Here is a 24,309-nt window from a genome sequence, read left to right as displayed (position 1 = left end):
ACGCTGCAACAGCCGCGCTTACGTTTGTCACCTTAGCTCACCTCAGTGTTATGTCAGAAAACGTGGCATCTCCCCTCTGCTTCTCTACCCAGGCTAAACTAACCTCAAAGACATGACCTTTGTCCTGGCATACCCTGACCCCAAAAATCCCCTTTTCTCTGCACTGGCCAAAGTTTCTGCCTTAGCTTTATGCTGGGTAGATGCCATGATGACTGTGACACACAGTGCCAACCAAAAAACTAGCAACTGACTACCCACAATGCACCAGGCAATGGTAAAAATAACCTATAATGCTGAAGTTGTTTTTGTTTTTCTTGGCTACCGCAGCAGCGCTTAAACACCGTATTATTTATGAGGTTTAATGCAAGTCATTAACATTTTTCTGGCGTTTTTGCAAAAGCGTGCATCTGCTTTTCCGATATCAAAGACAAGTACAGGAAGTTCTTGCATTGTCTGTGTGTGTGTGTTTAGTTGAGTGTGTCTGTGCCCTCCATTACTTTCAACACTGTTTTATACACACCTCACACCAACACCCACACACACAGACACATACCCACAAACCCTTGTGACAGAGAACAAGCCTCATCAGTGGTTGTTCCTGCATAACTCAAACTTTACATTACACATTCTCACCCTCTCCAACTCTCTGCAGCAGCTCTTCTGTCTCAGTATCTATGGAAAGGAATCTCTGGGATCTAACAGGGATCTTTCTGGGACAGGTCTCTACTGATATAAGGAAACATTCCTCTTTTTCCCAAACTTGACTGAGCTGTGTGTAGGGAAGAGTCAAGCATCCATAATCACAGGATTCCCTTCATTTGTCTTTTCTATCTGTTCCTCCTCTTCTCCACTCTTCAACCTCTTAGCTCTGGAAGCAGCATATTCATTTCTCTCTCTCTCTCTGTTTCCCACAGACCAAATGAGGAGGAGAGCAAGATCATCTTTTTCCAATTCCTCCCGCAAAATAAACAAATAGTCTCACCAAAAAAAAACGACTACATGTCTGTATTTTGAGAAAAGAGTCGGGGGCAGAGATTTAGAATAGAAATGAAACCACACTTACACACACAAACAACACACACCAAAACAAAACTTACAACAACCTAAAAAAACCACACTTACACACACAAACAACACACACCAAAACAAAACTTACAACAACCTAAAAAAACCACACTTACACACACAAACAACACACACCAAAACAAAACTTACAACAACCTAAAAAAAACCACACTTACACACACAAACAACACACACCAAAACAAAACTTACAACAACCTAAAAAAACCACACTTACACACACAAACAACACACACCAAAACAAAACTTACAACAACCTAAAAAAAAAACCACACTTACACACACAAACAACACATACCAAAACAAAACTTACAACAACCTAAAAAAAAAGCACACTTACACACACAAACAACACATACCAAAACAAAACTTACAACAACCTAAAAAAAAGCACACTTACACACACAAACAACACATACCAAAACAAAACTTACAACAACCTAAAAAAAAAGCACACTTACACACACAAACAACACATACCAAAACAAAACTTACAACAACCTAAAAAAAAAGCACACTTACACACACAAACAACACATACCAAAACAAAACTTACAACAACCTAAAAAAAAGCACACTTACACACACAAACAACACATACCAAAACAAAACTTACAACAACCTAAAAAAAAACCACACTTACACACACAAACAACACATACCAAAACAAAACTTACAACAACCTAAAAAAAAAACCACACTTACACACACAAACAACACATACCAAAACAAAACTTACAACAACCTAAAAAAAAGAACATGCAAACAGCTCTGCGCTAAATATAGCAGTAAGCAACGCGTCTTTGACTCTGCATCTGTGGGAAAACAACTAAGGCTTTTTGGACCCCCCCCCCTCCCCGGTCCTATGAGTGGGGAGTATAGCAGCTATTGGGGGCTCACGTCAGGCTGAATAACATCGAGAGCTGAACGAGAAAATGGCAGCATAGCACATATGACAGTTGCCAGAGCAAATTGGCCGTTTGTTTTATGACTCTGTTCAGTCTGCCTGAGTTTTTTTTTTTTCTCTGTCACTGATCGGTAGTCAATGTTGTCCATCCATACAAGGCACGCTCTGTCACTGCAGGAAACAGTATACAGGCAGCAGGAAACAGTATACAGGCAGCAGGGAACAGGCCAGACAACAGGACTTCAGACATGCAGTAAGTTAGAGAGTGTGTGTGTGTGTGTGTGAGCGTGTGTCTGAGTGAGTTAGAGAGAGACTGTTTGTGTTTAAATGAGTGTGGGCCTCTGTGTGTGTGTGTGTGTGTGTGTGGTGGCAGTTTAAGTTAACTGTGCCCATGTGCTGACGGAATCTGGGTCACATATCACATCAAACTGGGGTGAGGGGTAGGAGGTGAATAAATGTGTGTGTGTGTGCGCATGTGTGTTCATGTTCTGTGTGTGTGTCTGTGTGTGCATGTGCCCGTATGCCGTCAAGCATATTTGTGTGTGCCTGCATGCAGTGTGTGTGTGCGCGCGCGGCATACGAGTGTACATGCGTGCTGTCCGCCATGTGTGTGTGAGTGTGCATGTGAGCGTGCATGGATGCTGTGTGTGTGTGAGTGTGCATGTGAGCGTGCATGGATGCTGTGTGTGTGTGAGTGTGCATGTGAGCGTGCATGGATGCTGTGTGTGTGTGTGTGTGCATGCCAGAGTACGTACATGCTGTCCGCTGTGTGTGTGTGTGTCTGTGTGTGTGTGTGTGTGTGTGTGTGTGTGCGCGCATTCATGCAGGCATGCATACGTGCTGTGTGTGTGTGTGTGTGTGTGTGTGTGTGTGTGCGCGCGCATTCATGCAGGCATGCATACGTGCTGTGTGTGTGTGTGTGTGTGTGTGTGTGTGTGTGTGTGTGTGTGTGTGCGCGCATTCATGCAGGCATGCATACGTGCTGTGTGTGTGTGTGTGTGTGTGTGTGTGTGTGTGTGCGCGCATTCATGCAGGCATGCATACGTGCTGTGTGTGTGTGTGTGCGCGCATTCATGCAGGCATGCATACGTGCTGTGTGTGTGTGTGTGTGTGTATGGCTGGCAGCAGTGCTGGAGGGAAATGAGTTAATCTACCTGAGGGCCTAACACAAGAGAGAAGGACTCGTCCCAAATGTCTCCATATGCCCTCTTTAGTACCCTGTCTCTGTCCTCTACACACTTTACTGCTTATGACCTCTCTGTCAGGCACTAAAACACTTACTACAGACTCTGCCCTTTACACAGCCCAAACCCAGATGGAGACACACTTGACTTAAATGACAAACATGAAATGATGGGCATCAGAGGACCATGTGGGGAAAGAGCCAACAGACATAAAACCACATCACGGTTCGCATAAACAGCTATATTGGCGTTAAAGAAAAACTGTTCCATTTCTTAGGAAATGTTTTAGGGTTGAACACGATCTATTTTTATATTAAAATGAGTGTCAGGGTGGGGGTGGGTATTTGCAGTCAAGTGACGATAGGGCAGTCATGGTCTAGAGGTTAGCGAACTGGGCTTATGACCAAAGGGTTGCTGGTTCGATTGCCAGGACCAAAATCCATGGCTGTGTGCCCTTGGGCAAGGCACTTGACCGCAATGCCCCCCGGGTGCAAGGAATGCTGCCCATTGCTCCTGCGTCTGGTGTGTGTGTGTGTATGTGTGTGTGTTCACTACCGGTGTGTTGGATGAGTTAAATGCAGAGGACAAATTCACTGCTCACTGTTCACAGAGATTTAAATTTCACATAGTTTTTCATCAACTTCCAGATGGTGGCGACATCACAGAGAATGTTAAGAATGACTTCAAATGCATAGAAACACTTGGTAATTTTGTGTTCTACCACAGTTCCAGCACTAAAGCTAAAGAACAAAAAACATTTTTGGCCAGCAGTTTTTGTTAGAATGTCTCTACATGATCTCGGCACATTTTAGGGTTCAGTTTGTCCCTCTGCGGATTGAGTTAGTCCCGTTGCTGAGTGAGAGTAGATTGGGAGTAGATTATATAAGTGGATGACGAGATGCTTAAGACTGCTTTAAAATGCCAGTCATGCTGAGGGAGTCTTTCCAATGCTGAGTCATCTCACCAAACTCTCCAATGGGCTTTAGCCTGGACAACAGATGCAATGTGGGAGCGAAACACACACACGAAACACACACACTCTCACGTTAACACGCACTTACGAAACACACACACACAGTCTCACGTTAACACACACTTACGAAACACACACACACAGTCTCACGTTAACACACTTACGAAACACACACACACACCCTCACGTTTACAAACACATACAAAACACACAAACACCCTCACGTTAACACACACATACGAAACACACAAACACCCTCACGTTTACGCACACTTACGAAACACACACACACCCTCACGTTAACACACACATACGAAATACACAAACACCCTAACGTTTGCACATACTTACAACATTTAGTGTGAGAACTAATAATCAGAAACACTAGTGGCAGTGTCCAACGTAACACCCCCCCCCCCCCCCCCCCCCCCCACTCCACGGCTCCCTGGGCCAGTAGATCAGAAACACTCACACACACACACACACACACACACACACAATGTCCGTGCTCCAGAGAGCCGAAGTGTATTACTTTCACTATAATGGAGTTAATTTATTGGTAATGACATTCTCTCTTCCATCAGGGAACAGTGTTTCTGTGAGATGCCTTTCCACAACAGCACGTTTCCCCTGTGTGTGTTTAGACTGACTGACCGTGTGTTACTGTGTATGTCCATTAACAGTTTGTGTTTAGACTGACTGACCGTGTGTTACTGTGTATGTCCATTAACAGTGTGTGTTTAGACTGACTGACCGTGTGTTACTGTGTATGTCCATTAACAGTGTGTGTTTAGACTGAGTGACCGTGTGTTACTCTGTATGTCCATTAACAGTTTGTGTTTAGACTGAGTGACCGTGTGTTACTGTGTATGTCCATTAACAGTGTGTGTTTAGACTGACTGACCGTGTGTTACTGTGTATGTCCATTAACAGTGTGTGTTTAGACTGACTGACCGTGTGTTACTGTGTATGTCCATTAACAGTGTGTGTTTAGACTGAGTGACCGTGTGTTACTGTGCATGTCCATTAACAGTTTGTGTTTAGACTGAGTGACCGTGTGTTACTGTGCATGTCCATTAACAGTGTGTGTTTAGACTGACTGACCGTGTGTTACTGTGCATGTCCATTAACAGTTTGTGTTTAAACTGACTGACCGTGTGTTACTGTGTATGTCCATTAACAGTTTGTGTTTAGACTGAGTGACCGTGTGTTACTGTGCATGTCCATTAACAGTTTGTGTTTAGACTGACTGACCGTGTGTTACTGTGCATGTCCATTAACAGTTTGTGTTTAGACTGACTGACCGTGTGTTACTGTGTATGTCCATTAACAGTGTGTGTTTAGACTGACTGACCGTGTGTTACTGTGTATGTCCATCAACAGTGTGTGTTGCCGGAGGGGGGGCCGGGGGGGGGGGGGTGGCTTTAATAAGCACATCTTGCCAATACACACAGAAAGTCCTAAATAAAGTGAGTGGAACTGGCTTTTCTCTGCATGGGCTGATTTCTCACTGTTGACATTAGAGTTTATCAGCACCGCTGTAGTGTTTATGTGATTTCTCACTGTTGACATTAGAGTTTATAAGCACTGCTGTAGTGTTTATGCTATGTTATGAAGGGCCAATGAAGGTGGAGCTCTATGATTGACACCCATACATACAGGTAACAGTTAAAATCTTTGTGTAAAAAAGTACCCAAACCTGCCTAATCTGAGTGATGTAATAATGATAATAATGAGAATAATACTAATTGTAATAATATAATAATGTCTGATGCGGGTGGAAGCGGAGGGGGAACTCACAGTTTGTTGCCCTTTAGTGAGGCGTGGTGAAGCAAGTTGAATCCGCGGTTGTTCTGTTGAGTGAAGTCGATGTTGGGCACGGCTGTCAGGATCTCGATGATGTCGCGGAAGTCTTTGGCAATAGCATCGTGAAGGGGTGTGTCCCCGTACGAGTCCTGGAGGAAAAAAAAAAAGAAAGAGAGAGAGAGAGAGAGAGAGACGCTCTGAAGGTCACTCTATAGCAGTCCCATGTGAAAAAAATCCATGTGAAAACAGAGGAATTCAAATGATCTTTTATTTACGCAAATATTCTATTCTTATAATGTTATAAGAGCCTTAAACAAATTCCTAACCAAGAATCAAAGATAAATGAGACTAAGAGGCAGTTGTGTCCTCACAGGGCCCATGTCCTTCTCAGACTTAAGAGCAAAAACCTTCCTCAGATAAAACAGTTAGAGAAACAAACTACAGTACGTATGTTTCCAACATAGCCAATACTTTTCCTTCTCATGTACACACAACATCTCATTCTGTCTCTCAGCCCTCTGGCTATTTTAAGAATCTGATTATGTCATTTTCTTGGAGAGCCAAGTCTCTCTCAATCTCTGTCCAGTTATGCTGCGTAATCTTCTCAGTAACTCTGTGTGTGTGTGTGTGTGTGTGTGTGTGTGTGTACATGTGCATGTGTATGTGTATGTATCCTCGTTGTTTAAAATGGCCACCAGGCCTCTCTCTCATGGCTATCTGCCAGTAAGCTTTGATTCTCTGTGCTGTGTTTTTTCACCAATCAGCTTTCTGAAGCAGCCAGCCGTAGGAAAGATGAGAAAATTCTCTTTGGGCTGTTAGTGCTCTGGTTTAATGGACACATCTGCTTCCATTTCAAATGTGGAATAACAACTCTATGGTTTTAACACAGACAAAGACACATCCATTACTACAGATCTGTCAATCTATCCTCTTCTTTATAGGTCTTCTTATTTCATCCATCCATCCTCTGATTACAGGCATCATTTCAGTCAATAGTTTGACACCTTCTCTTACACTGAGTTTGTGTGCTTTAAGGCTGAATCTCTCTGTTACTCACCTTCTCGTCTCTCTTTGGACACCTGATCTAATTCTGCTGTGTTGCTGTCTGATTAATGTTTGCTGTCTGATTAATGTGATCAAAATGATTCAGAATCATCTCTCTGGCCTAACAGACCATCAGAGAATCAATGACCAATCAGAGAGTGTGTGTGTGTGTGTGCGTGCGCATATCTAGACCTTTGTTCAGGGAGTGTTTTCATATTGGCTGAACACCTTCAGTTTGAGAGGAAAATCTAAAACCAAGCGGGTGCATGTTCGCAGAGGTTAAGTGCAGTGGTGTACTGTTTGTCAGTTTTAAAACTCCCAAACCTGTGTTCTGCCAAACTGGCCAGCTTCAGACCAGCAATCAGTGAGGTAAAAAACCACGACCTCAGACCAGTAGTCAGTGAGGTACACAACCACAACCTCAGTCTGGCAATCAGTGAGGTATATCGGTCCAGTGGTCAGTTAGTAGGGATGGGACAATAAAGCGAAATTCGGTATATCGCGTACCAAAAATATTACGATCCATTTCATTAGAAAGAAAATTATATCGCGATATTTGCTACTTTGTATTGTACCCTACTTTGTATTTGTATTTGCTATTTTGTATTGTACCCTAACTTCTAGAAATTAAAGTTTCTTTGGCTACGATTCTCAACTTCTGTCTACAAGTGAGACTCTTATTTAATTAATGTACATGGACTTAAGAAACGAGTACGTTCCTCTCCTGAATATACGTTGTGTGGGGAGTTTTATAGTACCGCGTTGCTAACGCATTACATACGAACATTTGTCATTGATTGAAAATTGTCAATTAAGATGCCTTAAAAGTGAAAGCCATAATGGAGTTATGGTACCTTGTTAGGCTATCTTAGGCATCATTTAAAGACTAAGCTTTATTTGAACTAATCATGACATGACTATCAGTCTCAAAATAACATTACATAGGCTAAGCAGATGTATCATTGAAAACTGCTGTTTAAAATGACTGAACAATGAAAATGTGAAGGGATTTATGGTATCTTGTTATCTAAAGAGAGTTTCCGTTCATAATGTATACCCGAGCACCTCTAGAAATGAAAGTTTCTTTAGCTACGATTCTCAACTTCTGTCTACAACTGTGGCTCTTATTTAATTAATGTACATAAACGAGTACATTCTTCTCCTGAACAGACGTCGCATAGCGAGATAAGAACGTGTCATTGATTGAAAATCGCTGATTAAGATGCCCTAAGAGTGAAAGCTATAATGGAATTATGGTATCTTGTTATCTTATGTATCTTTAAAAACACATTTCGACTAATCGTAACGTTACATTCAGTGTCAAAACAGCACATTACGTACGTGTGTCATTGAAAACTGCTGTTTAAAATGACTGAACAATGAAAACGTGAAGGAATTTATGGTATTTTGTTATACACAGTAACAGTTTCTGTTCATAATGTAGAGACTTAATGTATGATTCATGATGTCATGTTAGTCATTTAATTTAATATGTTTGATTAACTTTGCTGCTGGGAAGCACTGAGATAGCTTGTATTTATGACACCTTTGTTGTATTTCTGATCTTCATGAGAATTTCTGTTGCTTCTTTGATCTCTTCATGTGTTGTCCAGTAGAGAACTTTATTCAAATGAGAATTTATTTTGCATGGCTAAAAATTAAATATCAATTGTTGAATTTGAATATTCATACTTTGCCACTGAACTGTTATTAGGTTCTATCGAATCATGGTGATAACGAATCATGAACCTCATATCGTATATCAAACTGGATCGTGAGATAACTACATCGTCCCATTCCGATCAGTTAGGTATATAACCACAACCTCCGATAGACAGTGAGGTATATAATCAAAACCAGTCTAATAGTCAGTGAGGTATACAACCACAACCTCAGTCTAATAGTCAGTGAGGTATACAACCACAACCTCAGTCCAATAGTCAGTGAGGTATACAACCACAACCTCACTCTAATAGTCAGTGAGGTATACAACCACAACCTCAGTCTAATAGTCAGTGAGGTATACAACCACAACCTCAGTCTAATAGTCAGTGAGGTACACAACCACAACCTCAGTCCAGTAGTCAGTGAGGTATACAACCACAACCTCACTCTAATAGTCAGTGAGGTATACAACCACAACCTCAGTCTAATAGTCAGTGAGGTATACAACCACAACCTCACTCTAATAGTCAGTGAGGTATACAACCACAGCCTCAGACATGACAGTCTGTGTTAAAGAGGGAATGTAGTGAGTGAGTGCAATGTGTTAATGTGTGACTGTGTGTGGATGTGTGAATCTGTGTGTGTGTGTGTGTGTGTGAGTGCGTTTTCACACATGCATGATCCCGCTCTGCTGCGCTATCACTGTCAATCTCTCCCTCCCTCTCTACCTCTCTCTCTCTCCTCCTCCCACCCTCTGTCTCACCTGCAGGTTGACGTCGGCTGCAAGTTCAGACAGGACCCTGACCACGTCTGGGAAGCCCTTGTTGACAGCAATGTGAAGTGCAGTGCACATGGAGTTGTTGAGAGTGTTGACGTTCGCACCTTTGTTAATTAGCAGGCGAGTTATATCTGCCTGGTTCCTGCACACAACACACAGAGAGGAGCAATCAACACAGAGCAGGGAAAAACAGCCAAACATATACATACGTCTAAACATCACACAAAGAAAGTACACATATATACAGGATTACAATAAAAACCATAAATAGTTGCATGTGATACATGAAATTACTATTGCAAAGGTATTGTGTGTGTGTGTGTGTTTATTTCAATACTGTGTTAAACAGCACTATATGACAATCTAAGCTGTGTGTGAGTAATATAGTATAAAGTATGAATGTGAGCTGTACACTGCAATACAACTGTATAGGAATGTATGTGTATTTAAATATAACTGTACACAAGTACTGCATAAAATTTTACATAAATCTTTCCCTTACGCCTTGGGAACAGAGCAGTACGACATGGATCTGAATGTTAAAGCACATGGTTATTTATAGGTGTGTGTGTGTGGACGTTTACCCAAACGCTGTGTAGTGGAGCGCCGTGTCTCCATCCTCGTCTTTCAGCTCGATGCTGCTGTTGGCCTGGAGCAGAACCTTGACCACGTCCATGTGACCCTGGTGGGAAGCCACCTGCAAGGCCGTCTTCCCTTGGTTCTTTATATCCACCTGTCAATCAATCCACATGCCCAAAGACTTCAAGTGCCACAGTATTAAAACCTACTCAACTAATATGTGTTGAACATATCAGTAAGATAATACAAGTTAATCCCTTTTTACAGGTCCACAATATAAAATGGGAAAATCCTTACTGAGGTATATAAATGAGATATATAACCACAACCTCAGACAGGTAGTGGATCGAATTCAAAACAATATTCTTAATCCCAAAAGGAGAAGTCTGAGAGCATTAAACAGGTCGAAGGTGACCACTGCTGGTCACCACCTAACCGCTGCCTGAGCAGTTCCCAGGGCGTAAATAAACACACACCTTGTCTGGGTATTTCTGCAGCAGCTCGCGGACTTTGGCTGCACTGCCGTGCGCGGCCTCAATGACCAGCCTGCTGGGGTTATCCTGTTCTGGGGACTGAGACAGCAGTTTCTCCAGGATCGATATCAGTGTACCTACACCAGGGAATACAGAGAGACAGAGAGAGAGAGAGAGAGAGAGAGAGACAGGGACAGAGGGAGAGAGAGGTGGAAGGGGGAGAGGGAGAAAGAGAGAGAGAGAGAATTTAATCAGTATCTGAAGTATTTCAAAATGTCAGGCATTTGCCTCCTGGCTCATTGGACAGGCATGAGTAAGACGAGTGAAGCGCACGGAGTCAGAGGAGTGGGAGAGGAGTCAAAATGTCGCCCTTCTCTATCACAAACTGACATCTCTCAGTAACAGCACAAAACTGACCACCTCATCCCTCATAACTGATGAGTCAAAATGTCACCAAACGCTGTGACACAGACATGTCCCACACTAATTCAACATCAGTCAGACCTCAGCTCAGAGTCACGCAAACGAGAGAGAGAGACAAAGAGAGAGAGAGAGAAAGAGAGAGAGAGAGAGAGCAAGTACAATCAATGCCATGAGGAGAGACACATTCCCTCACACTGATGAGAAAAAACAGAGAGAACACTACTGCACTGACACAGAAGATGAAAAGAATGTTGAGGCCAGTTTGAAACAGGCAGTGGTGATGATTAAAGACAAATATCCACGGCATGCTCTCAGAAATATCAAATCAGTAAAACGACAGCATTGAAAGGGAGGGACAGAGAGACAAAGAGGGAAAAAAAACAGTTTGGTTAGTTTCCACATTTTGAGTAAAAGCATTCAGAAACAGAAACAGACATATGGCTTACATGAGAGACAGAGGGACAACATAAAAAGAGAGAAATACTTTTGAGGCAGACAGAAATACAGGGAGGGGAAAAAAGGGGAACTTAAACGATGTAGTGCTGAATGCAGAGGAAGAACAGTGGCAGGGGGCGGAGCTTAGAGGGCGGGACCCGTGGGAGTCCTTACTTCCTGATTCGCTGGAGTCCTCGTCAGACATTAGATTGGCGTCCACTTCTCCGGGCTGGGCTGACAGACAGGCCGGGTTAAAGGTCCAGGTCTGGGTTCCAAACGCCACTCGCAAGTCACCGTCTGCATAGACCTTCAGGACTTTTCCCACCTGACCAAGAGCCTGGAGAAAGAATCACACGCATACACGCACGCACGCACGCACACACACACGCACACACACACACAAACCCACACACATAGACACGCACATTCACAAACACCGTATGCACGCACACACACACACCAACAAACAATATAATCAATGCCTGCAACCAATTAAATTGTTCACAGATGTCACTATCAGACCAAGATTAAAAGAACTTCCTGTGTCACAGAGTTGACAGAGCAGACTACCATGGTGCCAAAGCATTGGTGTGTGTGTGTGTGTGTGTCTGGAATTCCAGCAACAGGCGATATTCCTCACAGACTGTGCCTGGATCAGTATTTATAGCCCAATAATCAGGACATGCTTTCAGACTAGATTAAGTCTGGACAGCGTAAGGTGGAGGGTAGAATGACCATTTTATATCGACATAGAGGTGGGCTACCACTAGACGTCTGTATGTGTGATGTGTGGTGTAGGGCTGTAAGAAAATATCAATAATATCAAGTATCGCGATGTTATGCTCTGTGATACTGTATTGATTCTCAAAAACCCTGTATCGATTTTTAATTAATAGTTTACATGCAAAGATTCGTGGCAGACAGTGGTTCATTTTTGTTAGATAGGAGTGTTGTAATCCGTCTTAAGCCATTTGACTTTTCCACTCCAAATTAACAGTGTAAACTGAGACAGGAAGTAGCATAAGGACGCATCGCTAACGTTAGCATTAGCAAATCTTATGCTAATGTTAGCAGTAGTACTAGGTTTCCTAATGCTAACGTTACCACCGATGGCTGAATCCGAAAGAGTTAGACCGGCTCCTGCGGTGGACGGAGCTGAAGTGTGGGCTCATTTTGGCTTCCACAATAAAGAAGGCACTAAGGAGATCGACAAGAGCCATGCTGTTTGCAAAATGTACCATGCCAAAATCAAATACTAGGGGAACACAACGAATCTGAGATCCCACTTCTGATGTACAGCTAACAGAACAGCAGATGGCTGACATTAAACAAGTGGATCTAAAATTAGATTTAAAAAATCACAATATATCACCTTGCTTACAGTATCGCAATATACTGCAATAAGTTGAATCATAACCCCTGTATCGGGATATGTATCGTATTGCCAGATTCTTGCCAATACCCAGCCCTAGTGTGGTGTGTGTGTGACATGTGTGGTGTGTGTGTGATATGTGTAGCATGTGTGTGTGTGTGTGTGTGTGATGTGTATGAGTTCGGTGTGTATTTGTGGTATGCCTGTGTATTTGTGGTGTGTGTGTGTGTATTTGTGGAGCGTGTGTATGTGTGTGTGTGTGTGTATCTGTGGGGTGTGTATTTGTGGTATGTGTGTGTGTGTGTGTGTGTGTGTACATACAGGTGCCATGCTGTCTGTCCATTCTCCATGACCCGCCTGCAGCCTCTTCACAGTTTCAATGTCATCCAGCACTCTCACCAGCTCCCCTACAGCAAATGTGTTCACCTACCAGGGACAGAGAGAGAGACAACAGAGACCGAGAGAGAGAGAGAGAGAGAGAGAGAGAGAGAGAGGGAGGAGTACAAAGAGGTGAGGTTCTATTGTGGGACAATGATCTTCCATAAATACCTTAAATCCCACAGATTTCACTAATCACTCACACCCAGCTATCAAGTATAGTGTTATACACGCTCTCACTCTCTCTCTCTCTCTCTCTCTCTCTCACACAGACACACTCCTACCCTCCTCTTTTGCAATACAAAGTCAAAGGCATATAGGTGAAAATCGTGTATAGGACATTAGCATTCACAGAGTTTGCGAGGGATTTAATTAGACTTTGTGACAGTGTAGAGATAGGGCCTTGGGTGTTTGTCACAAGACTGTGTAAATAGTGTGTGTGTCTGAGTGTTCTGACACAAGAGATGGCACATCACATCTTAACAAAACTCAGCAGAGCTCTCACAAGATGAGAGCCGTTCAGTGACAGACAGTTTTTTGTCAGAAAAAAGAATATGTCAAATATTCAATATGATCTGAGACTGCACTGAAACACAGAAAATATTAGGAGTATAGAAAATATAGAAATAGTACTAACTTCCTTATAGCAACTTCCCTAGCAACACTGTTTTATAACTGAGGTAAAGTACACTGAGATACATTACACTGAGGTATGCTAGACTGAGGTAAACTACACTGAGGTATGCTAGACTGAGGTATGCTAAACTAAGGTAAAGTACACTGAAATAAACTACAGTGAGGTATGCTAGACTGAGGTAAACTACACTGAGACAAGGTAAAAAGGCAGCATTAGAGGGTTCTGATTTGTGGTTAAACTGACCTTGGTCAAAGCTCCAGGGTGGAAGGTCCAGCGGATGTTATTGCTGTACTGCACCCTCACATCCCCACGGTCAGTTATTCTGTGTACTGTTCCAATTCTGCTGATATACTGCACACGCACACACACACACACACACAGTTAAAGTGTCAGCACTTTAAAGCCTCATCAAAAACTGTAATTAAGACTTTGTATAAAATATGTCAAATTTACACATTGACAGTATACTACTACTGTACAAGATTATATATATCAGTTTAAACATTATTATAGCTGAATGGAACAGATATGAAAAGAGGGTCATTTGGTAAAAAACGTCTCATATATGACATGTAACCTTTCCCCAGAGTTGGCTGCATTAGGAGCAGTTTTTTGGGGGGTTGGGTGGGGTTCGGAGGGTGTCCTTGTCATTTTTTTCAGGGGGGAGTTAGGAAGAAGTTATTGTTAAAAATATATCATGTGCGACACTGTACCTCGGCCATTTTGGGGTTCCAGCCGCCGTGCCCCTCCTGCATCTGTCTGAGGATGTCCACCTCTAACAGACACTTGACCTTATCACCCTGCTGAAAGGTGTGACTGTCTGCGCTCTCTTGCCTCTGCAGCTCTGCATGCTCGCCTGCGCAGACACATGCACGCACGCATACACGGGTCAGCTCAGGCACAGAAACAGAAACACACACACACACACACACACACACAAAAGCAAGCACTCACACACACAGAAAAACATACACACACAGAACAAAACACATATACAAAGACACATATGCAAGTACACACAAAGAGAAAGATACACAGACACAGACACACACACACGCGTGTGCACACGCACACTGACACAGCTTTCAGGCCTTATGTTTAGACTGTAAACAAACAGGTATATCTTGTGTGTTTGAAATATAAATATTTTGCTGGGCAGGAATCTTATCATAGACAAACAGTGAGTGTTGCCTTGCAGGTTGTATGCATACCTAGTTTGGGCAGGTGCTCTCTGTAGTAATAACCTCCCTGTCCGTCTGTGACGTATTTTAGGTCCACTTTGCCTTTGTGGCCCATTCTGTAAACATTGGTTGTCCCGTTGGACCACGTGACACTGGCAACACTGCGACCTGACTCCGTGTCCCAACCACGAATATCAACCACCTTCCCCACCTTTCCCTCACCTCCTGCACACACACACACGCACACACACACACGCACACGCACACACACACACACACGCATACACACGCACACACACGCACACACACACGCACGCACACGCACACGCACACGCACACGCACGCACACACACACACCACACATACACACACACACAAAATGGGAGAGGGGGAAAATCTCAACACATAATTTCACAGAAGGGTGGAGAATTACTGGGATAGAGAAACTGACAGAAAATTGGAGACAGAAATACACTAGTGAATGGATGGATGGATGGATGGATGAATAGGTAGATGGATGGATGGATGGATGAATAGGTGGATGGATGGATGAATGGATGGATGGATAGGTGGATGGATGGGCTTGACAGTGTAATAGCATTAATGCTGAATGGATCGTGTGGAGAGAAAAACACTATGTTCATGAACACTGTGTACTAATGGTCGTTGGCTGTTCACGAAAGAAGAAGGTAAGGATGAACCATGGGATTTGCATCTCTGGGCTGCATTTAACACAAACATTTCAACTGATTCACTGTCTATTTCTGGAGCTTTTCAGTAGCAAGAAACAAAATGTCACGGAGTTCACAGAACGGCTAACAAACTCTCAGCTAAAGCTGAAGGCTGAAAAAAACAAAAGAAAAACACATTTCAAACATAACAAGGACACAGGCACAATGTTTTTTTTTCTTCCCGAGCCGAGATACACAGAGGCTTTGGACTGATGCCTACTTCCCAGAGAACTTGCTAAAGTTAACATTCAGACAGCTTACCTCCTGATGATTTACCAGCAAAACAACACTAACAACTAACGATACAGAACACCCACACACACATACACTACAAGACACTATTACACACTGATCCACATTCTACAAATACCACAAAACTACCACAGAAAACAAAACATTTACTCTGAAAATCACCGTTTAAGACAATTTCTCGACGAAAATGTCAAAAAAGTAGCATCAAAACAACATTACAATACAAGACAGGGAAGGTCGAGAATGTGATATACAACACAGGGCAGGCTGAGAGCTCCCTCGCCTGTAAAATCAACCTGGAAAAAAAGTGTAACAAGAGTGGAGTGGAAAAGATTTTTTTCCCCCCGCACACACTATGGTGCAAATGTATTAACAATGACCTCCAACAGGGAAATTTCCAGAACTTCTCAAGGACATTTTGACTCATTCAACATCAAAGGCAAGAAAATAATAAAGAAAAACCACAGCAAAACATCACCTTCACAAAATTCCCAAAAACACACACTTGTAGACACGCAAACACAGAACCAGATACACACACACACACACACACTCCCTTACTCTCAGGGAGTGAAAACACAGATCAGTGGATGGATGGCCTAATCAAGCCTCCAATGCAAACTCTCAACTCAAGCTCACAAACACGTCTCCCAAAGAGTACTCCCAGACTTCAGCTATAGACATGCTGAAACACACTCCTGCCACACAAACCTCTCCTATGACTTAAAAGCAAAAAAAAAAAAAATCAGAAATCTCTCTTCACATCTGAGGACTGCAGCGTCAGAGCTTAGGGGAACCATAAACGGAGCTTAGAGTAACAATAAAAACCCTAATTACTGTCCTCAGAGCTGCCATTCCGCCATCGAAACAGCGCTAAATTTAGCTGTGCTCTTTAAGTCTCTGCCCCGACACCAAAAGACACATGTTTGGAATAAATGACTCGACATTCCCTGACGTGAGGACCTGTCTTTTTTTGACATCTGTTCTGCAGACCCCGATACCCTCTTTAAAATCTAATTAGGAGAGAGTGAGATTCGCCAGCAAGAGAGAGCATGTTCAGGGCCCTGCCGTTTGGAGAATTAACGAGCGCTGAACCATGGCGACTTGGGCCATGGCAACAGATTAACGGGACGGTCAGAGATTATGAAATGTCAAGATTCTGGATTTGGGCTTGAGATGAACACAGTGGCATTAGGGTGTCCACAACAGCGTTCCGCATGGTTCCGTTTCCGTTGACACCACTCACCGTCTTGGTTGCCCCAATCCCAGTCTGGCCCGCGGACCACCTTCACACCCTGGAAAATTCCTTTGAGGATGATCCGTGAGAGGTTCTGCCTCGGCGCCAAGCTCACTCTGAGTTTGAAAGAAAGGATGAAAACATTAGTCAGTCTGAGGGTGTTTCAGCGAGAATCATTTCCATCTTACAATTCCGCTCCTACATACATCTCATCAGTTACTCAACGTCTCAAGCCACGGTAAGAACCTTCTAGAAACGCCATTAAGAGAACGCTGATACGGTTGAAAGGATAGTTACTTGCTCCAGTTGCATACCAATCAGGAATAATAAGCATGCCAACTGTCCTGCTACCATTAATCTCTTTTTTTCATTAGCCAAAGCAAAGTCAAGGCGAAGTCGCTTATAACAGTGCTGTTAGAGACAATGAGAGGGACCAATAGGAAAGCAGGAAACACATTAAAGACAATGGAAAAAAGGCTGACAATAAAAATAAACAGACCCTGTTCTACAGCAGCTCTTGGCTAATGGCTATAGCTAACATGTGTCTGTTTGCCTCTCTGTCTGTGTGAAACACACGCCTAATGCTTTTGTGAGTCAGGACTGGCCCACACACACAAGCACAAAAACACACACATCGAAACTCAATTCAAACATATGCAGCAAAAACTCAGAACGACAGACAGACGGGTTTGCATCAACAAACGGAGGCAGCATGTTTTAAAACTGCCTTGGTGGCAGTGAAAGATCAAACGTACCTTATGGTAAAGATTTGGTCTGATCTTGGTGCAAACGAACTGCCTATTCCCATACTTTCTCAAAAACTTCGGTCATGCAGTTTAGGTTTTTCACCTATAACTTCTGCACATTGTGAAGAAGTCTCCAAAACAAACGTTTCAATTGAACCCAGATGGTTGGACCCACTTCCCCTCTCTTTAGAGACGGACTGATTCCTTATGTCTGTAGAGTGTTGTGACTCTCTCTTTCTCTCTGTTCAGTTAACAGTATTTTATATTCCATAAATCAGCAGCATTAGTAAAAATGAGAGATATGTGGTCCGACTCTGTCATCTCTGTTCTCCTGCGGTCCTGAGCCATGGAGCTTCAGAGCACCTGTCCAGGTTAAAGGCTTAGAGAGGAATGATGCCAAAGCTCCACAGGCTGTCTGCCCTACTGCAGGTTCCTATCACAAACATGGGTCAGATCAGAGGTCAGCTAATCGCTAATCCCAGGACACACTTAGAAGTGTGTGTGTATGTGTGTGTGCGTATGTGTGTGCGTGTGTGTGTGAGAGAGAGAGAGAGAGAGAGAGAGATCAGGAGTTAGACCTAATACTCAGACACCTGTCTGTCTCACATCACAGTTGCCATGGTAGCGAATAAAGAGGGATATGACTAAACCTTTGTTTGTGTGTGTGTGTATGTGTGTGTGTGTGCAAGAGAGTGATTGAGTGTGTGCATAGGTATGTTCAAGCGTGAGTGTGTGTGTGTGTTTGTGTGTACACCAAGTAAATTCACTCCAGTAAAATAAAGTGCCATAAATTCAGTATCAGACTGTATGTGTGTATGTGTGCGAGTGTGTGTATGTGTGTGTGTGTGAGAGAGAGAAGCATTAACGTGTTGTGTTTGTGCCAAGGCCATGCTCTCCCACGTCAACATTGAGACACAACATATGTGTCTAACAGGAGCTGCTGTACACGTAAGCCTCCTCCGCAGCCTGGGCCCCCAAGGACACACACGTAAATATAGAGCGCTTCTTTATACTTAGACCACATGTGTTTACACACTCCACACTAATGTCTTCAGATCCCCCACCAAACACAGACCAAAACACAGGCTAATTCTTACAGCACTGTAAAAATACATCTTTGATAAATTCTTCTCTGACTTCTCGTAAAAGGAAGGGAAGACAGGCTAAGATCTTTTTTTTTTGCAGGGAGGCTATTTCTTGCTGTGCTCAACTTAACCCGAATCAGACAAACAAGTCTTAAGAAGGCGGGCTAGCCTTGGATACAGAGCACTAAACATACAGATGTCCTAACCGAAAATGAAAATATTTCCACCCTGAATATCTTGAGTAACTAAAACATGTTATGCATTAGAAACTAATCAATAAACATATTTAGATAAACCTGTTGAGACTTATTTTGTGTGGTCATAATTGATATTTTAAAATCTTTCCCTCCCTTTTCTACTGCTTTTCCCTCTGTTTTCTCCATCTCAGAAGTGTGTTTGCACTGAATCAAAGATTGGAGCCATACGTGTGTAAACTGATGTCAGGCAGTCATGAATACCAGAGCTACTCTCTCACTGCGAGGACTAAGAGATAAGGGTGAACAGGTGAAAAGATATCTAACCAACAGCAGCTCAAAAATAAACAACAACAAACAGCTGGTCAATGCTCTATCAAACACTGTAGCAGACTTCCCATATGGACATTCACAGACACTACAGTCAACGTGTTCCCATTGATTATCAAATAAATCACTCAAGTAAAACTAGGTCTGTTTCTTGTTAAAGGTGTGTAGAAGTGAAAGCAGGATTTGATGCCAGTTAAAAAAAATCCCTGATTTCCCCTTTCTGTTAAGTGAGGTTCAGACTACACGACTTTGAAAATTCTAAAATCGTGGAACCGCTCAAATTACACAACATTCTTTTTAAAAAGTCCACAGGATTTTTAATGACTGCGTGCTTTCTGGCTACACAGGGCTAGCTGTCATCAGGATCTGAGTGTGAAGTCCCTCAGAAGCAAACTGTTCTCTCACTCCACAGTGAATGTAACAAAGTTCAATTAACTCTATGCAGAGTTAAATTATACAGACTCTCTCAGACTTGTCTTTACTCTCTTTAGAGTAAACTTAACAGTGCAGTATCTACCTCAGATTCTCTTCAAATAAGTAGCCTAATGCTGGACAGAATTACATTTTCACATATTTGAATGTCTCCAAGCTTCTCTAGCACAACTGAAAAGGCCAAAACAAAGGACGAGAATGTTAAACATGAAGAACGTAGGTTTGGTCTATTCCTACCTGATCTGTTCATCTGAGAGATGAGAGCTGACAGTATCCATCTCTTAAATTCTTATTTAACATACCACGGATCAGTGGCAACCAAAAACAACATTTCTAGACATGGGTTATTGGTGGACCAGTTAAACAGGCTCATCACAGCAACCGGATGGTGAGACACTGAGCTGGGATATCAAATGGCATGTCGGTTACACTACACTGATTCCTTACGGTCAATTAATAAAACGCTTTACGGAGTCAGACGAATTCCATGCTACTGACGTCTTTTTGATGTCACATGCTTATGAGACCACGCTGGAAACAAGGCCTCTACAGTCACATGCTAACTAAATCTGGAACGTTCCGCGGTTGAGGAACAGGGTGGTTTGTTCATTTTTCAAAACCTTTTTGCGCAGTTCTAGTTTTAACTGTCAATTTTACTTTCAGCATATAATTCACATGAGCCCTTCAGCGTGATTATGTAGGGTAGTGGTATGATTACTGACATTCACAAAATAAGCAGTGTATTTAGTAGACATGTATTTGTTGCTTAAACATAAAAGCATAATTGGCTGTTTTGTTTTCATAAAACGCTGTGCATTAGCATACTGTTCTCGCAGTGCAATCACGCAGAGATACCTGGGCCAATGGTGGAATCTGGTGAGTGTACTACAGAGAATCGAAATGTCATGGTGTCAAATCTGCCCCACTTATCAAAGGCTTGTTGTTCAAAGTAATATTTCTTTAAAGAGCACTTCAAATCTGAAAGAAAATAAGAAGTCATAACTGAACTGGAACCGGTCAAAATATAACAATTTAGGTGCAGATTACGACATGAACAGACAGTTGTGGACAGTTTGTGGACTTCTAGTGAAAGTTCATTCGTATGTGGGGATGCTACAAACAGGAAGTGTTCTGACCAGTTGTTTACACCAGGGGGTTTAGCTTAAGTGCCGTTGTCCCCTGATAACGTGACCAGTAAGACGCCCGTGAGAGGTATTGGGTCAGCACTGTGGTAGGGAACCACACAAGTCACCACATAGTGCTTGGTCCACAGGAAGAGGATTAGAGCGACGTAACGTGACAGGGACTCGGTCTGTACACAATCGAGCCGATTAGCATGCCGAAGCAAGTTGTTGTTGTTTTGACTCCACCGTCTGTAAACATATGGGCGGCCATATGCCGCAACGGCCGAAACGCAAACACTCTTTACCTCGGTGCACAAACGAAGCTCGAGTATTACCGCACTACACGTATTTTAGCATGGGTGCTAATTAACCTGAACGCACTCATATAGACATCAGCAAGCACACACACGCCCCCACACACTCACACCCTCATTGTTTACTCAGATATGAGAACATCATCCATGAATGTCTTGAGCAGAGCTGAAACATAATAACAAGAGGTCGTCTGTAAACAAGGAAGAGTGACGTAAAGCTCTCTGTGGATCTTTTCCCCATTTCTGAATTTCTCTATTACACATGGGATGGATCCCTGATGCTTAAAACCAGATTTATGTACTCTCGCACACATACTCTCTCTCTCTCTTTCTCACACACACACATGCTCAATTCCTTCTAACACACACACACATGCTCAACTCTTTCTAAGACACACACACAATTGGAGGATGTGCTTTCTTTTTTCCTTTATTTAGACATCCTCCTCTAGCTCCAGTCTGGACTACATTAAAAAAAAAACATCAAGAAAAAAAACAATTGAAATACACACACACACACACACACACACACACATATACACATACAGACACACACACACACACACACATTGATTAGGTCACTGTGCAAACTTTGGTACATCTTAAGTTCACACACACTGATCAAAAATCTGATTCCCATTAACACTGATTGTCTGGGCTCCACGAAGGGGATCAAGCCTGTGGCACACGTCACACTCATTGACACTTGACCCGTCCCCAAAGTCCATTTCCGAGTAAAACAACACGCAAAACCGTCAGCTCCTGCCAAGACCACTCACACTAACATCAAATCCAATTTAAGTAGGTGATCCCGTTTTTTCAAATTACTGCCATTAACAACATTCCTGAACAGGAGCCAAGTCTTGCCCGTCAGTGCACGACTCTCCTTCTCAGGACAGCCTGCCTTTCCTGGAACAGGTTCACGCTAGAGTCACCACACTCAGATCAACGATGTCACAGTTAATCTTCTTCTTTTAGCTTTTCATTCATTTCATTCATATTTATCCGAATGGGTCTACCTCACTATCTCTCAAAAGGGGGGGGGGGGGGGGGGGGGGGGGGGGTGACACCATGTTTGGCACAGTGTTTTATATGAAAATGTAAGAGCGGTTAGAAATGTGGCGAGAACAGAGCCTGAACACTGTGACTCTCCTGATGCCTGTCCATGTGAAGAGAGAGAACCATTTACACTAAGGACTAGTTCTGAGTCACACCTTAGCAAAGCACAACTTCACATCTCCAGAACGTTCTACGGTGTCTTCTCCAGCCCACAAAAACTTTACTCAGAAACATGCGGAAAGCCAGTGTCTTTGGTCTTTGGTCACTTAAAAGACAACTCTTCATGAGTGTCTCTTACTTTCCCCTCATTTAGGAACAAGCTCAAACAGAAGCTGGAGGAGTGAAAACGAACAGTTGTCATAAATCAAGTCAGGGTCGCAGGAGGCAGACTGTGCTGTGTAAACGTGGACTGTACCAGCGGGCTAGCCCTTTAAAAGAACAGGGGCATAAACTGTTTGTCTCGGTCACTAAATCTGTCAGTGTCCCACATCATGCCCAGCCAGAGTAAACCTGTGGTCTTCCTGTTCCTCAGTTTCAGGGCTGTTTAGACATGCAGTAGGTCCTAAGGTCAAAGTCTGTGAATTTGATTAAGGTAAATTTGAAACCGTTCTGCTGTCAAACACGGAGACCACAGAGTGACAGAGACACACTCTGCACCAACAGACTAAAGTAAGAAGAAACAGAAATCATGCATGCCAGCTTTAACCACAGGGGGGCCAAATTAATTAACTCTTTAACTACCCCTTCTGCCTCAGAAATACACACACACACTCACACACACACAAACAGACACACACACAAATCAAATCGAGCAAAAGCACACATTAGCCCTATTATTCCCACACATACATATATCCTACACACTTGTCTGATAAGTGCCATGAATACACATTAGTACAGTCACAGGCAGTTTGCTATTGGCTACACACTCAGTAAATTGATATTAATGGACCAATAAGAGTCTCCCTGCTTTAGCAGGATATATCTGGTCGATGTGGATACCTTTCCTTTCACGATTTACAGCATCACCATGGAAACAGAACAGCCGCTGTTCCCACAGTCCTCCTGTCTTTAAAACTCTACACCACTCCACTTCATCTTAGGCCCTATTTACACCTTGCATTAAGATCCAATTTTGGTGATCTGATCACAAGTGGACAGCTCAAAAGTACAGGTGTAAACGCATCCAATGCGCATTGAGGTCACATCAAGATCCGATCACTCAGACCACATTCGGAGGTGGTCTGGACCGCATATGACCACATTCTTATAGCAGTGTAAACGCAAATGCGAACTCGACCACATTGAACGACCGACTTCTCAAGACGTACAAACTCATTTGCGTATGTACACATTCACTAGCCAAAGGCGGCGTATTAAAGTGCAACAACTGGCAACATCAACAACAGGCAAAATCAATATTGTTTTGATTTCTTCTTCTTCTTCTTTTAATTTCCGACAGACTAGGCACGGGAAGAACATTGATGCCTCCTGCCGATTAAAAACAATGTTTAACGTGGCTTAATGTTCCAAAACTGTGATCAATGATCACAAAACTTTCTCTCGATCACCAAATTTCTCTCGTCAGAAGCATCAAAAAATCTAAATCAAAATCTTAGGAGTATGGTCGTTATCTTGCATTAAGCGTTTTCCTCTCCATTGACGCCCATTATCAGGAAAGAGCTTAACGTGCCTTAATGTCCCAAAACAGCGATCAATGATCACCAAATTAGTCTGACATCTCAAATGTCATAAACACTATCTCCAATCAAAAAAGCAAAACTGAAATTCAACGAAAGGGGTAACGTGTTGGAAATGATTTACGTGTTTATTTGCATATAGAGCAGGGAAGTGAGATCTGATCTCAAGTGGTCACTTGAGACACAG

General features: G+C 42.8%; 1 protein-coding gene across 2 annotated transcripts in view; it reads right to left on the bottom strand.

Annotated features, from left to right (window-relative positions):
* mib2 (MIB E3 ubiquitin protein ligase 2) overlaps positions 1 to 24,309 on the bottom strand; it is a 52,491-nt gene that overhangs the window by 12,127 nt on the left and 16,055 nt on the right. For both annotated transcript variants that reach the window (XM_030785674.1, XM_030785675.1), the window contains exons 4-13: positions 17,148 to 17,254; positions 14,949 to 15,143; positions 14,451 to 14,593; positions 13,981 to 14,088; positions 13,044 to 13,148; positions 11,525 to 11,687; positions 10,496 to 10,629; positions 10,025 to 10,173; positions 9,426 to 9,582; positions 5,948 to 6,102 (exon numbers count right to left, since the gene is read on the bottom strand). In XM_030785674.1, coding sequence (XP_030641534.1) covers positions 5,948 to 6,102; positions 9,426 to 9,582; positions 10,025 to 10,173; positions 10,496 to 10,629; positions 11,525 to 11,687; positions 13,044 to 13,148; positions 13,981 to 14,088; positions 14,451 to 14,593; positions 14,949 to 15,143; positions 17,148 to 17,254 — 1,416 coding nt within the window. The remainder of the gene's footprint in view (positions 1 to 5,947; positions 6,103 to 9,425; positions 9,583 to 10,024; positions 10,174 to 10,495; positions 10,630 to 11,524; positions 11,688 to 13,043; positions 13,149 to 13,980; positions 14,089 to 14,450; positions 14,594 to 14,948; positions 15,144 to 17,147; positions 17,255 to 24,309) is intronic.

Source organism: Chanos chanos, chromosome 9, assembly GCF_902362185.1.
Source record: "Chanos chanos chromosome 9, fChaCha1.1, whole genome shotgun sequence".
NCBI classification, from domain to species: domain Eukaryota; kingdom Metazoa; phylum Chordata; class Actinopteri; order Gonorynchiformes; family Chanidae; genus Chanos; species Chanos chanos.
Note: the sequence above shows the minus strand (reverse complement) of the source record. Positions and strands in the feature narration are given on the sequence as shown.